Below are 22,710 nucleotides of genomic sequence, written 5' to 3'. Positions count from 1 at the left end.
CTGTTGTAATAAGCACCGAGACACCAAGCAAAATGCTGTTCTCGGCCATGTTCCATTTGCTTCCTGGCGCTGGTAATAAAAGTCGCATTTAGCAAGTGTCCCAGGCCTCTGGAGCAGGGCAAGGGCAGGGCTCAGGGCTACAGACGAGGAAAGCACGATGACTGGAATTGATGTTGAGGGAATTAAGAAGACACTGCTCACAGGCAGACCGTGCCAGCCGAGCTCTTCTGTACATTCTGAAATTGATCCTGATACAATCACATTCTATATTGGCACTCTGTCCACAAACGAGAAAATCCATTTTGCTCTGGAATACTTTAGAGATCAGGTTACAGTGAAGGGAAGGTGACCCTGTCATGAAGTGGAGGTCGGTATCGACACAAGATCTCCCTCTAAGGCAGGGGTTCTGAACCTTTTTTGTTCCATGGACCCCTTTGCCAGTCTGGTTAAATGAATACTACAGTAATTTATTTATAGCACATGTTCATAAGTGAAGGAAATGCTAGATTTCAGTTAGAGCTCAGAGCAAATAAAGATAAGAAGTTGATTTTTTCAATTCAAGCTCACAGACCCCCTGAAATCTTTCCGTGGACCCCTGGGGGTCTGTGGACCCCTGGTTAAGAGTCCCTGCTTTAAGACAAAGATGAGGTAGCTAGAGCCTCTTGCGGAGACTGATTGCAAACCTTTGTTTAAATAAATAAGCCTCCTCAAGAGTGAGATGAGAAAGCTTGTAAAGCTTACCTGTGATTAGAATGTCTGGTTAGAGGATCATTTCCTCTACTGCTGGTAATAGAACAGTTTAACTAATATTAAGGATTCTTTTTAGAAAAAAAATCAAGTCTCATATACTTATATAAAAATAAAATGACAATAAAAGAGTAGTTCTGAAAAAAGTAAAGTAATCTGGTACCTGATAGTTTGGGGCATCCAAGAAAGGAGTGAAAAATCAATTAATTTAAAATGAGATCTAGAAATTTCACAGAAATGTAACCATAAAATATATAGTACCCCGTGCCAAGCTTCTTTCATTTAGTGTAGTGGTTCTGAGGCTTATCCATGTGTTTTCATGTATCAGTAATTTCTTCCTTTTCATTGCTAAGTAGCTTTCTACTGCTTGGATGTACCAGTTTGCTTATCCATTCATGAGTTATAGCCACTTGGGTTATTTCCAGTGTTCGGCTATTATTAAAAAGGCAAAATTACACGGACACATAAAGCAGACAAGTGGTGGCCTAGGACTAGGGTAGAAGAGGGGTTTCACTGCAGATGGTATAAGGGGATTCTCCCCAGTGGTGAAAGTACTAAAACTGGATTGTGGTGATGTTTGCACAGCCATATAAGTTTGCTGACCCTCATTCAACTGCACACTTAAAATGGTGAAATTTAGGATATGCAATTTATAACTTAAATATTATAGAAAAAAATGAGATTAGTAAGATTTTAAAGCCCCATGCCCTTACTGCAAATTTCTTCGACTATGCCTGAGTTAAAACTCCTTCTTACACTAGACTAATGGTGTCACAATCAATCACAAGGTTAGAAGACTAAGAAGTCACCAAGGAAACTTCTTTTTTTTTTTATTTATTTATTTTTAAAAATTACATTAAAAAAATATGAGGTCCCATTCAACCCCACCGCCCCCACCCCCCACTCCCCCCACAGCAACACTCTCTCCCATCATCATGACACATCAATTGTACCTGGTAAGTACATTTCTGAGCATCACTGCACCCATAGTCAATGGTCCACATCATAGCCCACACTCTCCCACGTTCCATCCAGTGGGCCCTGGGGGGATCTACAATGTCCCGTAATTGTCCGTGAAGCACCACCCAGGACAACTCCACGCCCCGAAAACGCCTCCACATCTCATCTCTTCCTCCCATTCCTCAAACCCAGCAGCCACCATGGCTACCCTTCCCACACCTATTCCACATTTTCTCTGTGGACATTGGATTGGTTGTGTCCATTGCACATCTATGTCAAGTGGGGGCTTAGATTCCACATGGGTACTGGATGCACTCCTCCTGCTTTCAGTTGTAGACACTCTAGGCTCCATGGTGTGGTGGTTGACCTTCAACTCCATGTTAGCTGAGTGGGTAAGTCCAATAAATCAAAGTGTAGGAGCTGAAGTCTGTTGAGGCTCTGGGCCTGGGTGTTATATTATCAGTCCAGAGATTCAAATCCCCTAAATATATCTAAAACCCCAGCACCAACTACAATTCCAATAAAGTAGCATGCAAGTCTTGTAAAAAGAGATCCCCTCTGAGTCCAATTCCATCACGCAGAAACACCAACTCCAAAGAAGGGCCATCTGCCATGGCAGTGAACCCCATCTGCCATGACTATAGAACCCGTGGATCTCTTTATCCCTCAAAAGAACCAATACCTGGGGTTGTATCTACTTTATCTGTCTCTTAGACTCTGCTCAGTTGTGCATAAGGGCATTCCTTCTGACAACCTCCAGACTCTTCTTTAGAGACTCATAGCCTTATAATCTCATTTCTCCATTCCATTTCCCCCTTCCATTAGGTCAAACAGCATTTTTAAGTCATGTTATTATATGTAGACAGGGATATTCTGCTGATCCGTATTGAACCTTTAATTCAAGGTCATTTTCTAGTTGCATCTTCAGCTGGTATGTGGTAGTGATCCCTTGGTGCCAGGGAGGCTCATCCTCGGGTGTCATGTCCCATGCTGGGGGGAATGCACTGCATCTACATGCTGAGTTTGGCTGTGAGAGTGGCCACATTTGAGTAACATGAAGGCTGTCAGGAGGAAACTCCCAGGCACAGTGCTACTCTAGGCCTTGTTCTTATTGCAGGTGTATAGGCTCAAAAGCATAGCCATTAGTATCAGGAGCCCACTGTTGGGCCCTCCTTCCTTCCTGGTTCTTGCCGTTGCACCTGGGGGACTGCCGCTGCTCCCCCAGGGTACACGACAGTGACCCCCCGGCCAGGAGCCCAGTACCCCCCCAGCTGTTGTTTTTAATTGTTTCCACTATGAGTATATCTAGACATTACTATATACCCTGGGCATATGCCCTGTATAACTCCCTGTCAACCATATATATCCTGTCAATAACATCCTATATCAGTATACCAAGGAAACTTCTTGAACTAAGTGGCATACAGCATGAACTTGAAAGCTGTCAGAAGAAAGCTGCTTCTGGAAATGATAGAAAATTCAGAGCACATACACTTAAAAAAACAAAGGAAGACATCCTGTTCAGGAGAACAATGATAAGAATGAAATTTTTAGAACATAAGAAACAAGATAATACTTTTCACAGTTGGACTGTAAACAGTGCTTCTTTGTATGGACCCTGTAATTTTTCTTTTGTTTCTTTTTTAATGTTCTGTGAAATACTGTTATCTTTCTAAACTGCTTCCTAGATAATCCAAACACAGCATTTGTTACATCAAGCTAAGCACACCAGGGAAATCTGGAGACTTCAAGATGCTCAATAGCACGCTCAAGGTAAAGGGCTGTCGCGGAGGATGAGGCAGGTACTAGCGACCGTGCCCCCCAGTCAGCTAAGTGAACCCAGGCACTGCTTTCCCTGAAGGATGCCCCCGACTCTCAAAAACATCCAGGACTTCTCAGGAGATGCCCACGAATGCACGCTCGACCACCTGTAAAAAGGGTGAAGACCCTTAGCAAATAAAAAGCGCTCTTGTTGGCCCTTCTTTGGAGCTGGTGTTTCTGCGTGATGGAGCTGGACTCAGATGGGATCTCTTTTCACAAGGCTTTCATGCTACTTTACTGGAATTGTAGTTGGTGCTGGGGTTTAAGATATATCTAGGGGATTTGAATCTCTGGACTGACAATGTGATAGCCAGGCCCTGAGCCTCAACAGACTTCAGCTCCTACACTCTGATTTATTGGACTTACCCCACTCAGCTAACATGAAGTTGAAGAATGTCAACCACCACACCATGGAGCCTAGAGTGCCTACAACTGAAAGCAGGAGGATTGCATCCAGTATCCATGTGGAATCTAAGCCTCCTCTTGACATAAAGGTGCAACGGACACAACCAATCCAAGGTCCACAGAGAAAATGTGGCATTGGTGTGGGAAAAGTGGCCATGGTGGCTGCTGGGTGCAGGGAATGGGAGGAAGAGATGAGATGCGGAGGCGTGTTCGGGACTTGGAGTTGTCCTGGGTGGTGCTTCAGGGACAATTACCGGACATTGTAGATCCCCCCAGGGCCCACTGGATGGAACGTGGGAGAGTATGGGCTATGATGTGGACCATTGACCATTAGGTGCAGCGATGCCCAGAGATATACTTACCAAATGCAATTGATGTGTCATGATGATGGGAGAGAGTGTTGCTGTGGGGGGAGTGGGGGGTGGGGGCGGTGGGGTTGAATGGGACCTCATATTTTTTTAATGTAATATTTTTTAAAAATGAATTAAAAAATGAAAAAAAAATAAAAAAATAAAAAGTGCTCTTAGATGTTGTATCATGCATCTATATTATGCACAGATAGACAGAGAAATGTGGATGTACTTAGAGATATTGATGTAGTTGATATCTAGACATAGATAAAGATACATATGATACAAATATAGGTATGGCTATACAGATCTAGAAATAGACGTATAGAGACATGTTTCCCATGTAGGACTTCCACGGCTAGTACTGTCTATTTTCAAAATGTAGGAAGCTGAGGGCTATGAAAATATGTCTGCATGTATACATACAAACATATATATGTATATATTCATTGCAGTTTCAAGCTCAGAAATTTACATGAAGACAAATAGCAGCACATGGTTTCGTAGATGGGATGTTATGTGTCACATTAGATATTCCTGCTATGGCAGACATTTTTGGTAATTCAAGTAAATGAAGAATTTTATCCTTCCTCCAAGTAATGCACGGTGGGCTGGCAAGGTTCTGTGACACCGCAAACCACAGCATCCAAACGCTGGCCATGATCTACAATACCGGTGCGTGTTTATGAAGCATTTCTGATGAAAGCCAGCAAGCCGCATAATATAATCATTGTTGCTATTAGGTTATTATTTATACTGCATTTGTTACTTCTGAGGCTGTAGCAGACAAAGCAGGCTGGAATTTTAGTATTACAGCACTCCGGAGATCCTGTCAAAAGCAACGGCTGTTTCCACAAGTAACGGCACGTAGCGGTAACTCACTGCCACGACTCTTGGAAAGTAGTTGTTAAATAATTTAATTCTAAATTTGGTACTCCACTTGGAAATGGGAGATATTAAATACCAAATATATGGGTGTAATAAAAGTAAAGCAACACACGGGTAAATTAAGGCAAATCTCACACTTCCCTGTGCTACTGCATAAAGGGATTGAATAGGAGGCAGGGAATGGTGAATGAGTCAGCCTGGGGTATAACTTCATGGAGAATTGGGCTCATAATTCCTCTTAATTTCAATGCCTTATGCTAAATCATTGCTGCCTCCCGACCTCATCTATATGTTTCTAATGGAAGCAACACAAAGAGCTTAGGCTCTCCAGGCAAACTCAGCACTCTCCTGGGGGACCCTGAACAACGGTCCCTTCATCTGAGGCAGTTCCCAAATGGTGATCGTTCAAGGATTTTATACCTGTATTAAATCAGTATTTTTCTACAAAATGACACATTTCTATGGGTTTCTTTTTATAATTACATGAGTTGCATCATGCTCTACATAGTATTATTCAAGTTTCCCTATTCAGAATTACACTTTGATGCCAATCTATGTTGGTATACACAGATCTATGGCATTTCTCACAATTACTGCTTAAGATTCCACTATATGAATGGGCCATTTTAAAAAATCAGTTCCTCTCCTGATGGGCACTTAGGATGCTTCCGACTGCTTGCTCTTTTTTAAAAGTCTGCAATAAGCCCAGGTACACATCTCTGCATCCACCTCCAAGCTTTGAACTAGATTAGATATACCTAGAACTAGAATCTCAGGGTCTTTTAGAGACACATTTTAAATTTCAGTAGTACTGTCAAATCTCTCTCCAAAGTGGCTGAACCATTCTACAATTCCTCCAGCAGCTCATAAAGATTCTCTGGTCGCCCTCATCCTTGGAAAAGCATTTTATTATTTGCATTGTGTGTGTGTGTGTGTGTGTGTGTGTGTTTACATGTGTGCCAAAATAATTAGGAGAAAATGGGAAATAACATTTTGCTCTGTTTTGTCCCTAATACAGAAGTTGTGAATACAGACCTGTGTCAAAAAGCTTCCCGCAGCTTTTAAACTTAAACTCCGTAGGGAACCTTTGCTCAGACTCGACACAAGCTCCACACACAGCTAACTCTGCTCCCCCAGGCCTGGGGACCTCCTGGCCCACGGGAATAAACAGTCTCCCACGACCCAGGAGGCCCTGGCGACATGCTGCGTGTGCAGCCCGGCATTTAAACAATGTAAAAATAACACACGGCGCTCCTTCGAAAATGCCCCCGATAGGTTTCAAAGCATGTTTACACGCGTGGTTATGTCGCGCTCTCTCAACAGCCCAGCAGAGACTGACCCTAGTGTGCCAGTATTATAGAAGAAGAACTTGCATCACCTCTCCAGTGCTGTGAATAAGACAAAATGTCAGAAACGCGGAACCTTCCACTCCTGCTCCTTCCACTCTCCTGGAAGGAATCAGCACCCTGATGGGAAGAAGCACGATGAGCCACAGAGTTAACGATGAGGCTACCGGTGGCAGGTGAGGTATCGACACAATCTCACTGCACCCAGGAAAGGGCACCGCAGCTTGATGACTTGGTGCCACTGTCTCATATATTTTTGGGAGAAACTCAAGTTCTAGGTGTCAAAAGAGCTGAGTTGTCTCAGTGAAGAATATTGCTAGAAAATGTGTCTAATCAAATTATTACAATAATAATTATAATAATAATTTTACAATTATTTTCCATCGCTTGGTCTGCCGTCTTGACATGGTCAAGCAGCAATAGGGTATAATCACTAAGACCTTTGCTTCTAAAGCAAAACTGAACATTTTCCAAACAATCTCCATTACAAGCTATTTTTGTCTAAAACAGAGTCCAGATCTTTTTGGCTTCAAGGACAAATCATCAGACGGAAAAAGTATCCCCCAATTGAGTATTCCAATTGGCAAGTACAAAGACAAAAGTGCAGGAATCCCTTAAAAGCCATTTCCACAGGTACTAGGTCATCACAACATTTTTTTTTTTTTCGTTTTCAATATATTATCTTCTTTGGAGAAATGTCTATTCAATTCCTTAGGCCATTACAATTTTTTAAAAATTGTTGAGTTGTAAGATTTTTAAAAATATATTTGGAGTACAAGTCTCTTATAAGATATATGATTTGTAAATAATTTCTTCCATTTTCTGGGTTGCCTTTTTAAAAAATGGACTATTATAGTAACATTTCTCATTTTAACCACTTAGGTGTAAAATTCAGTCGTGTGAATTACATCCACAAACTTGTGTTACCATCCCTCCATCCATTGCTAAAACTTTTTTATCAGCCTACACAGAAATTCTCTACCCCTTGAGCGGTAACTTCCCACTTCCCTTTCCCCACAACCCCCAGGAACCTCTAATCTTCTTCTGTCTCTATGAATTTGCTTATGACAGATATTTCAAATAAGTGGAAGCATATAATATTTGTTTTTTTTGTTTCTGACATTTCACTCAGCATAATGATTTCCAGGTCCGTCCATATTGTAGCATGAGCAAGAATGTTATTTCTTTGTATGGCTGAATAGTGTTCCATTGCATGGATGTATCACAATTTGCTTATCCAACAGTGGGCTATTAGGAACAATGCTGCTATACCCACTGGTGTACAAGTATTTGTTTCAGTACTTGTTTTCATTTATTTTGAGTATATACCTAAAAGTGGAACTGCGAGGTCATAATTGTATGTTTAGCTTTTGGGGAAATGAAAACTGTTTTCCACAGCAGCTGAACTAATTACCATCCCAACAACATTGTGTAAGTGCTCCAATTTCTCAGCATCCTTGTCCACATTTGTTATTTTCTGTTGTATTTATTCAGTTATTCATTTACTAACAGTCACCTGAGTCAGTGTTAAGTGGTAGCTCATCCTGGTCTGACTTGCATGTTGTAATAACTAAAGAGGCTGAACACCCTTTCTATTGTGTCCCTCTTCCTTCTCTAATATTCTTATATCTAAGCAGCAAAGAAACAATGGGATATTAGTCAAAACGCTTGAAAACCACAAGTGTGAATCCTCGCTTATTTTCTCTGGTTCCGTGTTCTTTCTCTGAGTTAATTCCATATCACCCAGTGAGCAAAGGGCACTAGTCTGCCCCTTAGTAAAGAAAATGCCATCTCTGTAACACAGGTACTTTTGTACTCAACTAGGATGTTGAACACTTTTTCATGTGCTTATTGGCCATTTGTGAATTTTCTTTGGAGAAATGTCTATTCAAGTCCTTTGCCCATTTTTAAATTGGGATGTTTGTCTTTTGGTTATTGCGATGTAAGAGTTCTTTATATATTCTGGATATTAAACCCTTATTAAATACATGCTTTGCAACTATTTTCTCCCATTCTGTAGGTTGTCTTCTTACTTTCTTGATAATGTCCTTTGAGGCATAATTTGTGAAAATTTTTGATTGAGTTAAATTTGTCTATTTTCCATTTGTTGTTCAAGCTTTTGATGTCATATCTAAGAAAACACTACCAAATCCAAGGTCCTGAAGATTTCCCCAAAGTTTTCAGAATTTAAGTTCCTAAGTGTTTAATGCTTTTAGCTGTTATATTTAGGTCCTTGATCCACTTTGAGTTAGTTATTTCTATGTAGTGAGGTAGAGATTCCATGTGCGGGTTTTTAATTTTCTTGATGGTGTCCTTTGAGACGCAGAAACTTTCATTTTGATGAGACCCAATTTATCTGATTTTTCTTGTTTTGCTTATGTTTTTGGTGTTTTATCAAAGAAACCATTGTCTAACCCAAGGTAATAAATATTTACTCCTTTATCTTCTGAGGTTTATAGTTTTAGCTCTTATATCTGGGTTCTGATTCATTTTGAGTTAATTATTATATGTACAAAGAGGCAGGGGTCCAAATTCATTCTTTTGCATGTGATATCTGGTTGTCTTGGCACCACTGTCAAAAAGCAATGGACCTTAAACATATGGGTTTATTTCTGAACCCTCAATTTTTTCCACTGGTTTATGTTTATTCTTACACCAGTACCACACTGTCTTGATTAGTGTAGCTTTATAGTAGAAGTTTTTTTTTAAAAAAAACTTTTATTGGAGTAACAAACATATAAACAACTCAAAATTTCCCATTTTAACTTATTTTCAAGTATACAATTCAGTGGTATTAATTACATTCAGAATACTGTGCTACCATCACCAATATTCATTATTCCAGCTTTCCGTCACTTCAATTGGAAATTCTGCAGTCATTATTTGACTATTATGGGTCTCTTGTGTTACGCTACGAATTTTAGAATCAGCTTGTCAATTTCTTAACAAAAAAACGCAGCTGGGATTTTGATAGTGGTTGTACTAAATCTGTTAAATTTGGGGAGAACTGGCATCTTAACAATATTAAGTCTTCCAATCCACGCACATGGAATGCCTTTCTCATTTATTTAAGTCTTTAATTTATATCAACAATATTCTGTAGTTTTCAGTGTACAAGTCTTGCATTTCTTTTGTTGAATTTATTTCTAGGTATCTTATTCTAAGTATCTTATTCATTTCTTGATATTGTCAATGGAACCATTCCCTTAATTTAATTTTTATATTATTCATTCTACCATGTAGACATACAAATGATTTTTTAATGTTTTGTGCCCTACAGTCTTCTCTGGATTCATTAGGATTTTCCAAATACAAGATTGTCACCTGCAAATAAAGATCATTTTGCTGCTTCTTTTCCAATCTTTGGCATGTGAAATGTTCCAGGCTAGAACTTTCAGAACAATGTTGGATAGAAGTGGTGAGCCAAGGCATCTTTTGTTTGACTGTCTTCTCAGGGGGAAAGCATGCCGTCTTTCACCAATAAGTAAGAAGGTAGCTAAGCACTTAGGATCCACTTTTCACTTGGCATCATACCATAAACATCTTCATAACCACTAAATAGTCTTCTGCAGTATATTTTTCATGGCTGTGTAATATTTTGGTACATTAATTCCACTCTTTATTCAATATTTATTAATTTTTATTCAAATATTTATGATAAATATCTACCTAGATATTTTGACATACTTCTATTTTGTTCAGAAAATGATCTTAGAAATGAAGTTTAAATAAAAGCTTATTATGCCCATATTTAAAGTTGTTGACATACTGTCAAACTGCTCTCTAAAATTAGCTATAACTACTTGTCTACTGATTGTGCATAACTCTGTTTTCCTGTGACTGTGAATGCTTCAGTTTTCCAGAAGTTCACTAAGGTTTTCTATTTCTGAAAGTTTTTCTTTTTCTCTATATTTCCCTGTTGTCTTTTTTTTTTTTTTTTTTTTTTTGGTCCTTTTTAAATACTCTTGCTTGGTTTTCAGTGATTTTTTTTCTTATTTTACCTCTTTCTCTGAAGTTTCTCTTGCTTCTGTGGTTTTCACTCCACCTCACTGATTTTATTTCTGGCCACAGAAAATCTAATGACCAGTGTTCTCAAGCTCCGTACCTGCTCTCTTACCCCGGAGGCCCCCGTCCTTGCTTGCTTGTTCTCTCTTTTACGAGACAAAGCTTTTCTGAAAGTGAGAGCATTGAGAGCATTTCCTAAAATCACTTCCATTTCATGCAGAAAATGGTCTTCAACTCTCAGTTCTTAGGTTTTCTCCATATTCTTTTTTGCAGGATCTTTTCACCGGTCAAGGGCTTTTTGCCTGTTTGGCTCCTTCCCTCTGTTCCAGAAGGCCTCCTCCCCTCAGGATTTTCACTTGTAATAATTGTCTGCCCTGGCAGGAGACCTTACTGGTTTGGATTTTCCTGCCCAGCTGTGCCACAGCCTACTGTCTACACAAGTCAAAGGGTGGACTTTTTTGCTTTTTCTTTCTTACGTTTATTTTATTAATTTTTTTAAGATTTATTTATTTATTTCCCCCTTCCCCTCCTCCCGCCCTGCTGTTTTTGCTGTCTGTGTTGTCTTCTCTTCTCATTTTCTCTCCTCTAGGATTCATTGGGATTTGATCCTGGAGACCTTAGATGTGGAGAGAGGTTCCCTGTCAATTGCACCACCTCAATTCCTGGTTTCTGCTGCGCTTCACCTTGACTCTCCCCTTGTCTCTCTCTCTCTCTTTTTTTTTTTTTATTCCCACCCCCACCCCGTGACTTGCTTGTTGTCTGCTCTGTCCATTTGCTGTGCACTCTTCTGTGTTTTTATTTGTCTCCCCTTTTTTGTTGCGTCACCTTGCTGAGTCGGCTCTCTGTGGTGCTTGCAGGGCGATGGCACTCCGTGGCGACTGGGCCAGTGGCTCTCCGAGGCGTGCGGGCGAGCCTGCCTTCACAAGGAGGCCCCAGGACACAAACCCAGGGCCTCCCATATGGTAGACAGGAGCCCAACTGATTGAGCCGCAGTCGCTTCCCTCTTACATTTATTTTTAATGCTCAGGTCTTCTCCACCCACATCTAGGTCCAATTGTTTTCTGTTTGTTTGTTTTTACAAAAGGAAAAGTTGAGATTTCTTGTCTTTGCCTCCTCCTTCAATCTACTCCTGCTTCTAATACACACATGGTAACTTTTTTGCTTTCCTGTGCTAATGTGGGTTTCATCACCCACATGGTATTTTATTGGAAATTTCAGTGGGAACCTGGGAAAGTGAGGGAGAGAATTAGATACTGGAATCTCTTTATCATCCAGTTGGAAACTCACAGCATTTATTCTAGATAAATTGCTGGGGGCGAAGCTGCTGGCTGCCCATCCTATCTGGGCTATTCTTATTTCTCAGGAGCAGGACACTAATTCTGGGCTGGGCATATCATTGTCTATAATGAATGATAGTTCTCATTTCCTTTGAAGTTTGGCATGACTGTGCGAGTAAGTTCTGAGCAATGAGATGAAATAGAATTAGCGGTGGCGGGGTTTCCGGGGCTGCTGCTTAAGGAGAGCTATCAGTGGGGAAGAACCTTTTCTGTTAATTTTCTTTGGCGTGCAATGCTGATGCAATGAGCGGCACTTCAGAGCTATCTTAATCTAGGAAGATGAAAGCCATGCATTAGCATTGTGGCAGTTTGATATTATTGATGAATTCCAAAAATAAATACTGATTATGTTTGGAAACTGGTCTTTTCCTCTGGGCTAGTGATACCCTTAGATTGTACTGAATTCAGAGGTTTCACTTTTACTTGATTAAATAATGATTAATAAGGCTTTGATTGGGCCACATCACTAGGACGTTGAGTCCCCGCCCCTTTGGTGGGTGGGGCTCACAGGGAAAACGACAAGGCAGAGGACAGAGTTTGGAGTTTTGACCTGGAACTCCGAGCCATTCACCTGATAGTTTTTAGCTGGCCTTGTAGAGAGAGCAGAGCAGCGGAGCCCAGGAGAAATGAGCTCAGGAGGGAGAGGAGACTTGCCCCAACCTAGGGCTGAGATTGGAAGAAGCTGGCGAGGAGGAGGGAGCCTGAACCCTTGCAGATGTTGCCCGCCATCTTGCGTCAACACGTGGCAGGAGACTTTGGTGAGGGAAGGAACTTATGCTTTTATGGCCTGGTAACTATAAGCTTCTACCCCAAATAAATACCCTTTATAAAAGCCAGTGGATTTCTGGCACTTTGCATCAGCACCCCTCCAGCTGACTAACACAAGCAAGTTGCTGAAGAAACTCAGGGGTCTAGCATTCAGAGGTACGGGGAGCTGCCGAGCCAGGCCTGGCCAGTCGACCTCAGGGAGGGTTTTAGGTGAGAGGGGAACAAATGTCTCTTTTGTTTCTGTTACTCATTTGCTTTAAAAAATTAACGAAACCTATTCCTAAAAGATACAGTGTGAAATAAGTTTATCAATGCCAGCATATCCTAACTTTGAGTATTAAGTTCATGATTTTAATCACATCTGTCTATATTTGAAGTATGAGTCACTTTCCTATTTATGGCAACTCATTTTTTTATTTAAATAGATGAAATATATTTTCCACAATAAATGGAAAAGCACTATCATAGGATACAAATGGAAGATAATTAGAAAAAGTGATCAAACTTTTGCTCTACCCTCTTGCCTGTCTACAATCTATTAGCAAGCAACAGAGTTCTAAAATGAGCTCCTAAGGGAGGGGTACTTCTTTTCAACCAGGAGCCTTCAAGGAGAACTGAGAAGCACATAAATTTTGTACTGTCATTTGTTTAATCCCATTTCTGATTGCCACCTAAACTAATCTAAATACCAACTGTGGTAAACTTTGGAAAAAACTCATATAAGTGAAAAGCAGCAGGAAAATGAAAATATATGGCTTTCTGTTACACATTTGCCTAAGATGGCACAGTGCTATAGTGAATAAGACTCTGAAAACATCAAGTGGAGTTTGATTGACAGAGTATAATTAGTTATTCTACTTCTATTCCATAATATTTGTTGGCAATACTCAATCAAACAGATCTGATAGCTGTGATAGCATTCACATGTTAATACTGTTATGATAAGGTTTTCAGAAATCCAACTTCTTCAAACAACGAAGGATGTATTTCAACTTAGATAAAAGATCTTCACTCATTCCTGTTGAGTTCATCACTAGCACAAAAGAGTTTCCTTAATCCATAAAATTATACCTGTCACAGTGACTTAACTTCATTAACACAATTTCCTGATCCATGGTAAAATATTAGCAAGACAAAATCTATGTCTCTCAAGCTAATTAAGATGGCCTCTTTTGCATTCATATGATCAGATTCTGAATTTTAAGAGTAATTGAAAAACATTTAAAAAGAGTAAGAATTTATAAAGCAAAACAGCTTCTGAAGCAAAATCTACTAACATTATTAAAATATCCTCTGTATAATGCATTGTCCAATTATGTTTAAGATAAATAGATCGCATCCAGTCTACTCACTATCCCAAACTATGAAGCTTGATTTTTTCTTTAATTACCTACAGACAGACATAAAATGAACATTTTTGCAGTAATGATAAAAGCTGAATATATAGTTGAAGTTATCATATTCTATAATGCACCTAATTTTCAACTGTACACATTTTATTAAATAGATAGTACATACAACAGTGAAAAAATATCAAACCTTCTAAGAGGGTCACAGTAAAAAGTAAGGTACCTGCCACCTACTCCCCAGTGGCAAGGACAGTAGCCAGGCTCTTATATCATCTGCTCATAAAAGTGCCCACAGGGCCTCGCTGTACCTGCGTCCTGCACCTTGCTTTCCCTTCAACAGTGTACACAGGAGGCCTCTAAATATGTGTACACATAGATGTGCATAATAATATAGGAGCAGAGAGATGCTCTAACTCAGGAACTTCATTGAACAGGTACTGACGGAGCCTCCACAGTGTGCCAGGCAGGGCCACAGAGTTGCAAAGAAGACAAAAGCAATTCCTCAAATAAAAGATCTTCACTCTACAGCTTCCTCATTAAGCAAAACCTCCTTAGCTTTGGTGAAGGAATCAGATTCCAAAAAATAAAATAATCCCCTCAGTGCAGGTAAAATACATATAAAGTGTGTGCATATGCAGCATAGATATTTATATACACCTATATCACGCGTGTGTTCCATATGCACATATAACAGATTGAATATACAGATACACATAATATACCATATGCATGTTCTTTGTATGAAATGGCATTATGATATTGGGACTTTTACAGGAATAGCTTCTTATCCCCTTCAGGATACCCATTTCTTAAAGGAAATACTGTATAGATGAAAGAAAACAAAATGCTAAGCAAACATTTACATGTCTATAGATGTTTTAGAGATGCTTTCCTTCCATTCAAAGAAGTATCCAAACTCTTTGGAAGCTCCTGAATCCATGGATCCATAAAAATAAATAAAATATTATTTTATAATAAAAAGAGCAGTTTCTACCTTAATTGGGATAAACTACTCTTGGCAAGTTTCTTTACCTTCCTCTCCATACCTAAGAATTTGGTTGACCTAATTCTTAACCAGAAATTCAAAGCAAAAAGAAAGAATTCATAAAGTTCTGTAATGACTCAAATCCCTTTGCATGTCACAGAAAACACTAGAACCACCACAGCTGCTCGTCCTTGGAGGAGAGGGCAGGAGAGCACCCAAGAGCAGAGAAAGGCGCATGCGTTCAGACCCTTTCCCCTTAACTCCTTCCCTCTGGCAAGGGATCAAAAAATACTTCTACTCATCCATCCATCATCCATCCATCCATCCACCTAGACCTTCTAATTTTTCCGACTACACAACACAAAACAAACCTTTTATTGAGGCGACACCTGATTTCCCAAACCATGGCGCTGACATGGGCGTGCATGAACCTGTTGCTATCTGAAAGTTCATCAGCTCACCCAGGGGCACACCATCATTCCACAAGCATTTATGACCGAATCCAAGTGCAGAGTCCCTCTTTTCTTCCGTATTGGCTATAAAAGTTGTGAAAAATATTCAAATTAAAGGAAAAGTCACAAACCGGGGCTACTGATGACCCCAAACCCCCAGGCACCCACAGTAAACAAAGTTTCTAGGAGCACAACAAAACCATATCCAAATTGATTATAAATGCTCCTTGATGATAAACCAAAAATGTGCAATATGCACTCACTGAGATTATTTCCTTCATGTAATGGAAATAAATACATTTTCCAAACACTGACCTATGAAGTTTAAAGGTCTAGCACTCCAAAAATAAGCTTACGTACCTGGGATTCTTTCTTCAGTTACTGCTCACATTTTCAGTAATACAGGGAACCAAAATCAACCTCAGTTGACAAAAATATGTGACCAGACTAGAAATACTAGAGCCACAAATGAGGCTGAGGAGACTAGAATAAATGAAGAGCTACCAAGTTTTCAAGTCCCTCTTTGTCCAGCTGTGAACCAACGGTTTCTAAAGTCAGATTCAGATTTTAATTTCTCTCCAGAGTGACGCAGAGGTCCTTGTGATTCCACAGCAAAGAGTTCCCTGTGTCATCAAGAAATCCCTGCAAAGGTACCTCACGCACATGCTGTTAACAGATACACGGCAACAAGCCCGGCAACCCTGGGCACAGAGACACGCACCCGTGGTTTCAGCACTTGCCAAGCGGGCCGTTTAATCAGAAGCGCTCAGACTTATAGTCCTAATCAAAGGGGTTCGAACGGGGCCATGTTGTAGAGAAATGCCACGTGCGTGGAGCAGTCCTCGGAGGTGGCACGGAGCCGTGCTGTGGTTTAAGCTGACCACTGTGGGTCACAGCCCACCTCTCCCAAAGGAAGGAGGCATCCGCCTTGCTGGCGGCTGCTAACACAGTCACACACCTACAGCAGCGCGTGGGAGGACGCTGCTGGCAAACCCAGGACAGCGGCGGCACGACTGCAGCCCACCTGCAGAGAGCGAATGCCGCGGGGACTCACCTGTCTTCTGAGCCAGGGGACTTCTTCTGACACACGATGACAGCGGGTGCGTGCTTGCCCGTGTACTCGGAGCTCTCCCGGACTTCCCAGATGGCAGGGCTGCTGGCTCTCACCCCGATGATGTTCACGCCTCTCTTCACCTTTGCCCTGTGGGAGACAGTGAAGGTGCTGCTGAGACAGCTCTGGGGGATTCCTGGGTGACCGCTGGGGCCGGGGCACCCGAACAAATTGCGCACGCCTGCCTTGGGTTTACACTCAGGTCTAGCAGGGTCTAACCACGTAGCTGCCATCATCTCCCAAGCCATTGGTCCTGAAAACGTTTTCTGCTACTCCTACCTTTGCCAGGGGAGCTAGTGACAGCACGCTGGCAGGGGACAGGCGGTGGGACATGAAGAAATAGAGCACTATTGTGCTAGTTCGTCTTTCAGCTTGAAAAAAAAAACTCCTGAAATCCGAGAGGGCTGGAACTACAGGGAGAGAGGAAATGAATTACAAGCGCAGAAAATGCTGCGCCTTCACTCAAGGCCTCCTCCGAGCCGGGCACCCAGGGACACTGCGTCTGTATCATCTCATCTAATTCTCTCAACGAATTTGCAAGTGAAAATGAGGAAGCTGCGGCTCAGGCGGGGTGGGGAGTCGGGGCGATGACGCCCCGGGCGACAGTGGAGCTGAGATCCCAGATCCTTCCAACTGTTGAACGCGTGCTCTTCCGACCACCTCAGCAAGGTCATCGTCGTCTTCGTCGCCATTGGTCGCTAGCACTGGCTGGGCACGCACCACGACCAGGAAGCCTGCTGAGCTCACTGCAGCTCTGTCTCACTGAAGTCCTACAGCCACCCTAGGCCACCAGCTCCGTGGGAATGCTCACTGAGCAGGTGAGAAGCCCGGGGCTCAGCGGGCTGGAGGCACGTGCCGCCTCAGCACACAGCTGAGACGAGGAGGCAGAAATGGTTCCTGACACCATGCAGGAAGGGGCTGCCTTCCTCAGCCTTACTTTAAACTTTCAGGTGCTGTAGCTGCTTATTTTAACCCCCTCACATTCTTTATCACTCACCGTCGGCGACAATATGTCATGTTGTCTAACATCTATTTGGACTTTAGACAAAAACAAATTTACCTAAGTGCCCTTTCCATCACAGGCGTCATTTGTTATTTCTATTCTCCATTCATTTATTCCTTCCTTCCTTCCTTCACTTTTGGAAGGGGATAGAAGATAAGCCCACAGGTTTTCCTCCAAGATATCCGTGACGCCTCTCCGCGAGGAGAGAATGGAAGAGTGAGGGAGAAGAAAGCACAGCCGAGCTGGTTTTCTCGAAAGTCCATATTTTTCTCTAGGAAATTTCAAATTAAAAAAGGAATGCAAGGATCAAAAAGTACATGGTGAGAGGACAACACGATAAATGCAAACAATTTGATTTGCAACCTGCCTTGTGTGTCTGCTGTTGTGTTTTCCTTTTGGGTTCCGTGGGAGGCATGTGAAGAGCGTTGAGGCAAGCGTGCCGGGGCCTGCACGGTGCCTTCGAGAGGGCGCCGCGGGAAGACAGGGCCCGCAGAGGCAGGGTCTGAGAAGCCGTGCCAGGCTGGGCACTGGCTTATCTGGGGGAACGCGGCAGTGCCGGGGTCTCCAGCTCTCACCAGGTTTGCTCTCATCGTCAGAAGTGACAAGTGAGGGTAAGGGAGAAGCGGATGGTGACACTCGGGTCGGGGCTTAGAGGGAGCAGGCGCACAGGGCTGTTTTTAACGATAAGAACACGATTTAGATGCACTGTGAGTCCTGAGTTCATACAGCAGGCCCAGGACTGCTCCTGGTAAAAAGGCGGCCTGCGGGGCCCACCAGCCTGTGGGAACTTCAGTTCTGGAGGGCTTCCCAGAACCGGTATAACTGTGTATAAATGTGCTTTATGCTGGGCCCCTGCTTTCCTGGGGGTCTGGAATTTTTGTCCGCCAGGCAGACAGGGCCTACGTGAGCAGCCCCGATAAAAACCCTGGGCCCTGAGTCGCTAATGGGCTCCCCAGGTAGAAGGTGTTCCACAGGAGTCGCCACAACTCGTTAATGGGGGAATGAAGCACATCCTGCGTGCTCCCCTGGGAGAAGACTCTGGAGGCCTGCGCCAGCTGCCCTGAACGCTCCCCACGCGCTCGTCGCTCTGCGGGCTGAGCTTGGCCTTCTGCCATAATGAATCTTAGCACGGGCGCAGCTGCATGCTGAGTTCTGGGCGGCCCGCTAACGAGCCCTCACCCCTGGGGGTGGCCCGGGGACCCCAGCGCACATCCCGAATTGACCAGGCTGCAGCGGGCACAGGCCTTGAGTGCTAAGGCCTTACCCGTGATCATCCTATGCAGCAAGACCTGGAAAAACGGGTTTTCTGTTGCAAACAGCCATTGCTCAAGCCAACATTTTGAGGGTCCTCATTTATAAACTGAGGACTGCAAGCCTGCGCTGCCGCCTCACCTCCTGGAAGCAGGTGAACACTCAGGTGACCAAGGTATGCTCTCTGCCCCGAGGACATTCAGTTAGGTTGTGGCCACAAGCACCGCGGGCAGTTACCTGTATATCCCACGAATTCCAAAGACTGCCCCAGTTACTGTGCATGGGAATTTTATTGACTCAAATTTGCTTGAAACAAACGGGTCATCAGCCTGGCTTTGGCAATTGTTTCATTATACAGGAGATATCATTAATAGGCGTTTTCTGAAATATAATGGGTTTATATTTTTCTGCAGTTTTATTCATAAGTAGGTCATTTGGAATTCAGAACATAGTTTTCACATGAGTCATTTTTAAGTTCCCAAGAAAGAACACAGTTGCTTATTTAACCCGTGAAGTACCCAAAATGTGTTGCTAATAATTCTTTTGCAGGTACATGAAGCTGTAACTTATAGGATTATTTCTAAGAGGAAAATCTTTCTGAAATTTAGCCCAGGGCACCAGGAAGGAGCCTTTCTCAGACGGAGGATGTTCTTCAAAGAGCAGACACACTTCTGGGGTGCGTTTCAGCTGCTCTGCATTGGAGAAGGGCTGTGAGTTCAGAGGACAGTGAGCACATATCACGCACAAGGCCCGTGAGAACATGGGGGGCTGGCCCTCAGAGAATGCACCCAGTGGCCCCCGAACAGGGAGGCTTTGGGTTAGTAACTCTGAAACCCTAGACTCAGCGCTGCAAGCGGCAAGTTCAGAGCCATTCGGGAACATGTGTGGCTTGGCCTCCTGGGGTCTAAACCAAATACTAATTTCTTCTTTTGTTCATGACAAGTGAGTTACTTACATTCACTAATAGGAGTTTTATAACCTATTTGTGGCTCAATAAATACAGGTTACACTGACAACTTCATTACATGGAGATGAACATAGCACTTGATTTCAGAAGACACTCTGCTGTATATTTATACTTAATAATTTATATCCACCCTGTTGATGGGGGAAAATGCCTATAATTTCCCCTAGTATGCACCTGCACTGTAGATTGGTATAAACAAAACCTGATGCTATGTTGTATTTTTAAAACATAACAGAGCTAAAGAAAATGCAGATAAATACATGTATATGCATATATGTGCATTCCCAACGCCGTATGCAGTAACAATTGAAATAGCCAGGGTCCTGGACTCTGAGCTGTGCTGGACACTTTGCTCCCAGCATCAAATCCCTCGTGTTCTGGGAAACGGCACCCCTGAAGTTGCTTGCATGATCTGGGGTTCTTACAACCACCTGGTCACGAGGGGCACATGTGGTCCAAGCCAGTCCAGGCTGGACTCGCCCCCTAGAATTTAATCTTCAGCAAAAAGACCTGGGAAATGAAAAGGGCTGGAGGCCCCTCGCCCAGCACGGAGGCCCTACTGCACCTGTCCGTGGGCTCGCGCTGTCGGCTCCCAGGGTCAGCCTCGCCAAGCCTTTCTGAGCAGGCTTCTTCAGCCTGTCCTTTAGTTGATGGAATACTCCCAGATACTTACCCAAATGACTTGAAAACTTGTGTTTACGCAAAAAGCCTGAACAGGAATGTCTACAGCAGCTTTATTCATAATTGCTAAAATAGCAAGTGACCAAGATGCCCATCTGCAGAGCAGAGAATAAACAAACTGTGGTGCACACGCATGACGGGAGCTGGTCAACAATGAAAGGCAGTGAGCCACCAAGCCATGCAAAGGCATGGAGAGCCTCGGATACAGGCTACTGAAGCAGGGGTCTGTGAGCTGGAGCTGAAATTGAAACACACACACATTATTCTTGTGGAGACGTGTAGGCACGGGGGTGATGTATTTATTAAACAACACACAGTAGAGTGTGCACTTAGTAAGGGGTCCGTGGAATAGAAAGGCTCAGAACCTTTGTATTAAAGGACAGAAGCCAGCCTGAAAACGCCCCACACTGCTTGATTACAACTACACACCATTCTAGAAAAGGCAAAACTGAGGACACAATAAAAAGATGAGTGGCTGCCAGGGGTCCGGGAGGAGAAGGAGGGGGTGGACAGGTGGAGCCTGACAAGATACGTGACTCCATGTGATGGCCAGAGTCCCCAGAACCGTACCACAAAAAAGTAAACCTAACGCCAACTCTAGGCTTTAGTTAACAATAAGAAATCAATACTGGTTCACCAACTGAAACAAATGTACCGCTCTATTCAAGATGCTAATACAGGGGTATATGGGAACCCCGCGCTTCCTGTGAAATTCTGTGAAAGCTAAAACTGCAGTGAAAATAAAGTTTATTATAAAACATTGATGAAATAAAAATAAAGAGGGATAAATAAAAAGAATTTCAGTTTGTTTGTTTCCTTTGACCTCAAGATAAGATTTATTTAGTATTTCTGCTTGTGTGTAAATGTGCGTTTGTCAGCCAAGGTCGAGCTAAGAGAGAAAGAGCTAGAAGCAGAGGGCGGGGTGGAGGTGAGGGCTCCTGTACAGCCTGGGAGAAGGGAAACGTGGCTGCTGTAAATGTAATGCAAACGCTGACGGCAGAAACCATCGGTGGCTCCTGAGGGAGTAGCAGGCTATGATCTGGAGAGGGAGAGACCCCAGTGACCCCCCAGCTCCAAGAGGAAGGACTTGCCCTGCGTGCCTCTCAGGAGACGGGACGTGCGTGGCGCCTGAGGCTGGCCTCGAGCAGATGAAGCCCGGGTTCAGCAGGCTGCCTAGGGAGAGCAGGCAGCGTCCCCTGCCACGTGACGTCACCACTTAAACACTCACAGCCTCGGTCCATGGCATGTCTCCTGGTCAATCGATTGAACCAGTGGGTAAGTTCAGATTTCTAAGTCAAACAAAAACCCTGCGGGGTCACAGCAAAGTATTTTAGAATTGCTCACTGTCTCCTTACTTATTTTCTCTCATTAATTGTGAGTAGGAATAAATTACACTCCGTTTTCTCCTATGTGGCAGCTGTATTATCAATGTAATTGTGCAGCCTGGTTGGATGGGAACACAGCAATCGCTCTTTGCTTCTAACTTCTAATTAGCCAGAATCCATTTATGGCAATACCACTCCCCACCAAGTCTACCGGTTCACATAGCTCCTACATTCTGCTGGTTTCAAGAACCACTTTCAGCCCCATCCCTCCCTCCTGGCCCTGCCCTGGCCAGCAATTATATTAACATGCTTGGTTGTGATGTTACCAGGAGTTTGTTGTGAAGCATGCCCCTCTTCTCTTGCAACACCGGGCCCCCTTGCTCTTACTGCAGTATGCTTTGCTAATGGCTTTAGAACTCCCACAGTGTACACAGTCAAAGACCAGGAGTGCTACAGAGGAAAGAGCTGATCCTAGTTGAAGTAATCATCTGAATTCGTGGGTTCCAACTGTTTTTATAATGAACCCCCTTGAGGAACAAACAGTTTAGCCTGCAACCTTAATATAGGTCTATTTATTTATAAACTTTGCGCTTGGACTATTGAACTAATTTCACATACACTATAAAACAGACAAAAAAGTAGAAATTTAAAATGATGAAACAAATATGCTACGCAGTCCTAATATGGCCCTCCATGATCCTCATGAATAATCTCACAGGCCCCTGCTCCCCTCCCCAATTCCCAGACACACGAAGACAAAGCACAATGAGCACAAGTCACATTACAGTGACGCACGGTGAAACGCCACTGCCAGCTCTACACATCCAGAGTTCTTTTGAGTAAGAGAGCCTGTTTTCACACTGCCAGTTTCTTTGTGAAGTTAAATTGAGAACTAGGGTCAACCACTTCAATGCAACCTGTTTTTGATGTCTTGCTACCCATGAGGCATTGCAAGGGCT

The 22,710-nt window shown here is 42.9% G+C and overlaps 1 protein-coding gene across 1 annotated transcript in view; it reads right to left on the bottom strand.

Annotated features, from left to right (window-relative positions):
• Nucleotides 1-22,710, bottom strand: part of TMEM132D (transmembrane protein 132D) — a 707,326-nt gene that overhangs the window by 355,953 nt on the left and 328,663 nt on the right. Inside the window, exon 3 of the mRNA XM_058281211.2 lies at nucleotides 16,468-16,614. Coding sequence (XP_058137194.1) covers nucleotides 16,468-16,614 — 147 coding nt within the window. The remainder of the gene's footprint in view (nucleotides 1-16,467; nucleotides 16,615-22,710) is intronic.

The sequence above is a fragment of the Dasypus novemcinctus genome, chromosome 19, assembly GCF_030445035.2.
Source record: "Dasypus novemcinctus isolate mDasNov1 chromosome 19, mDasNov1.1.hap2, whole genome shotgun sequence".
NCBI classification, from domain to species: Eukaryota; Metazoa; Chordata; class Mammalia; order Cingulata; family Dasypodidae; genus Dasypus; species Dasypus novemcinctus.
The sequence above is the reverse complement of the archived record's forward strand: the minus strand, read 5'-3'. Positions and strand labels throughout refer to the sequence as shown.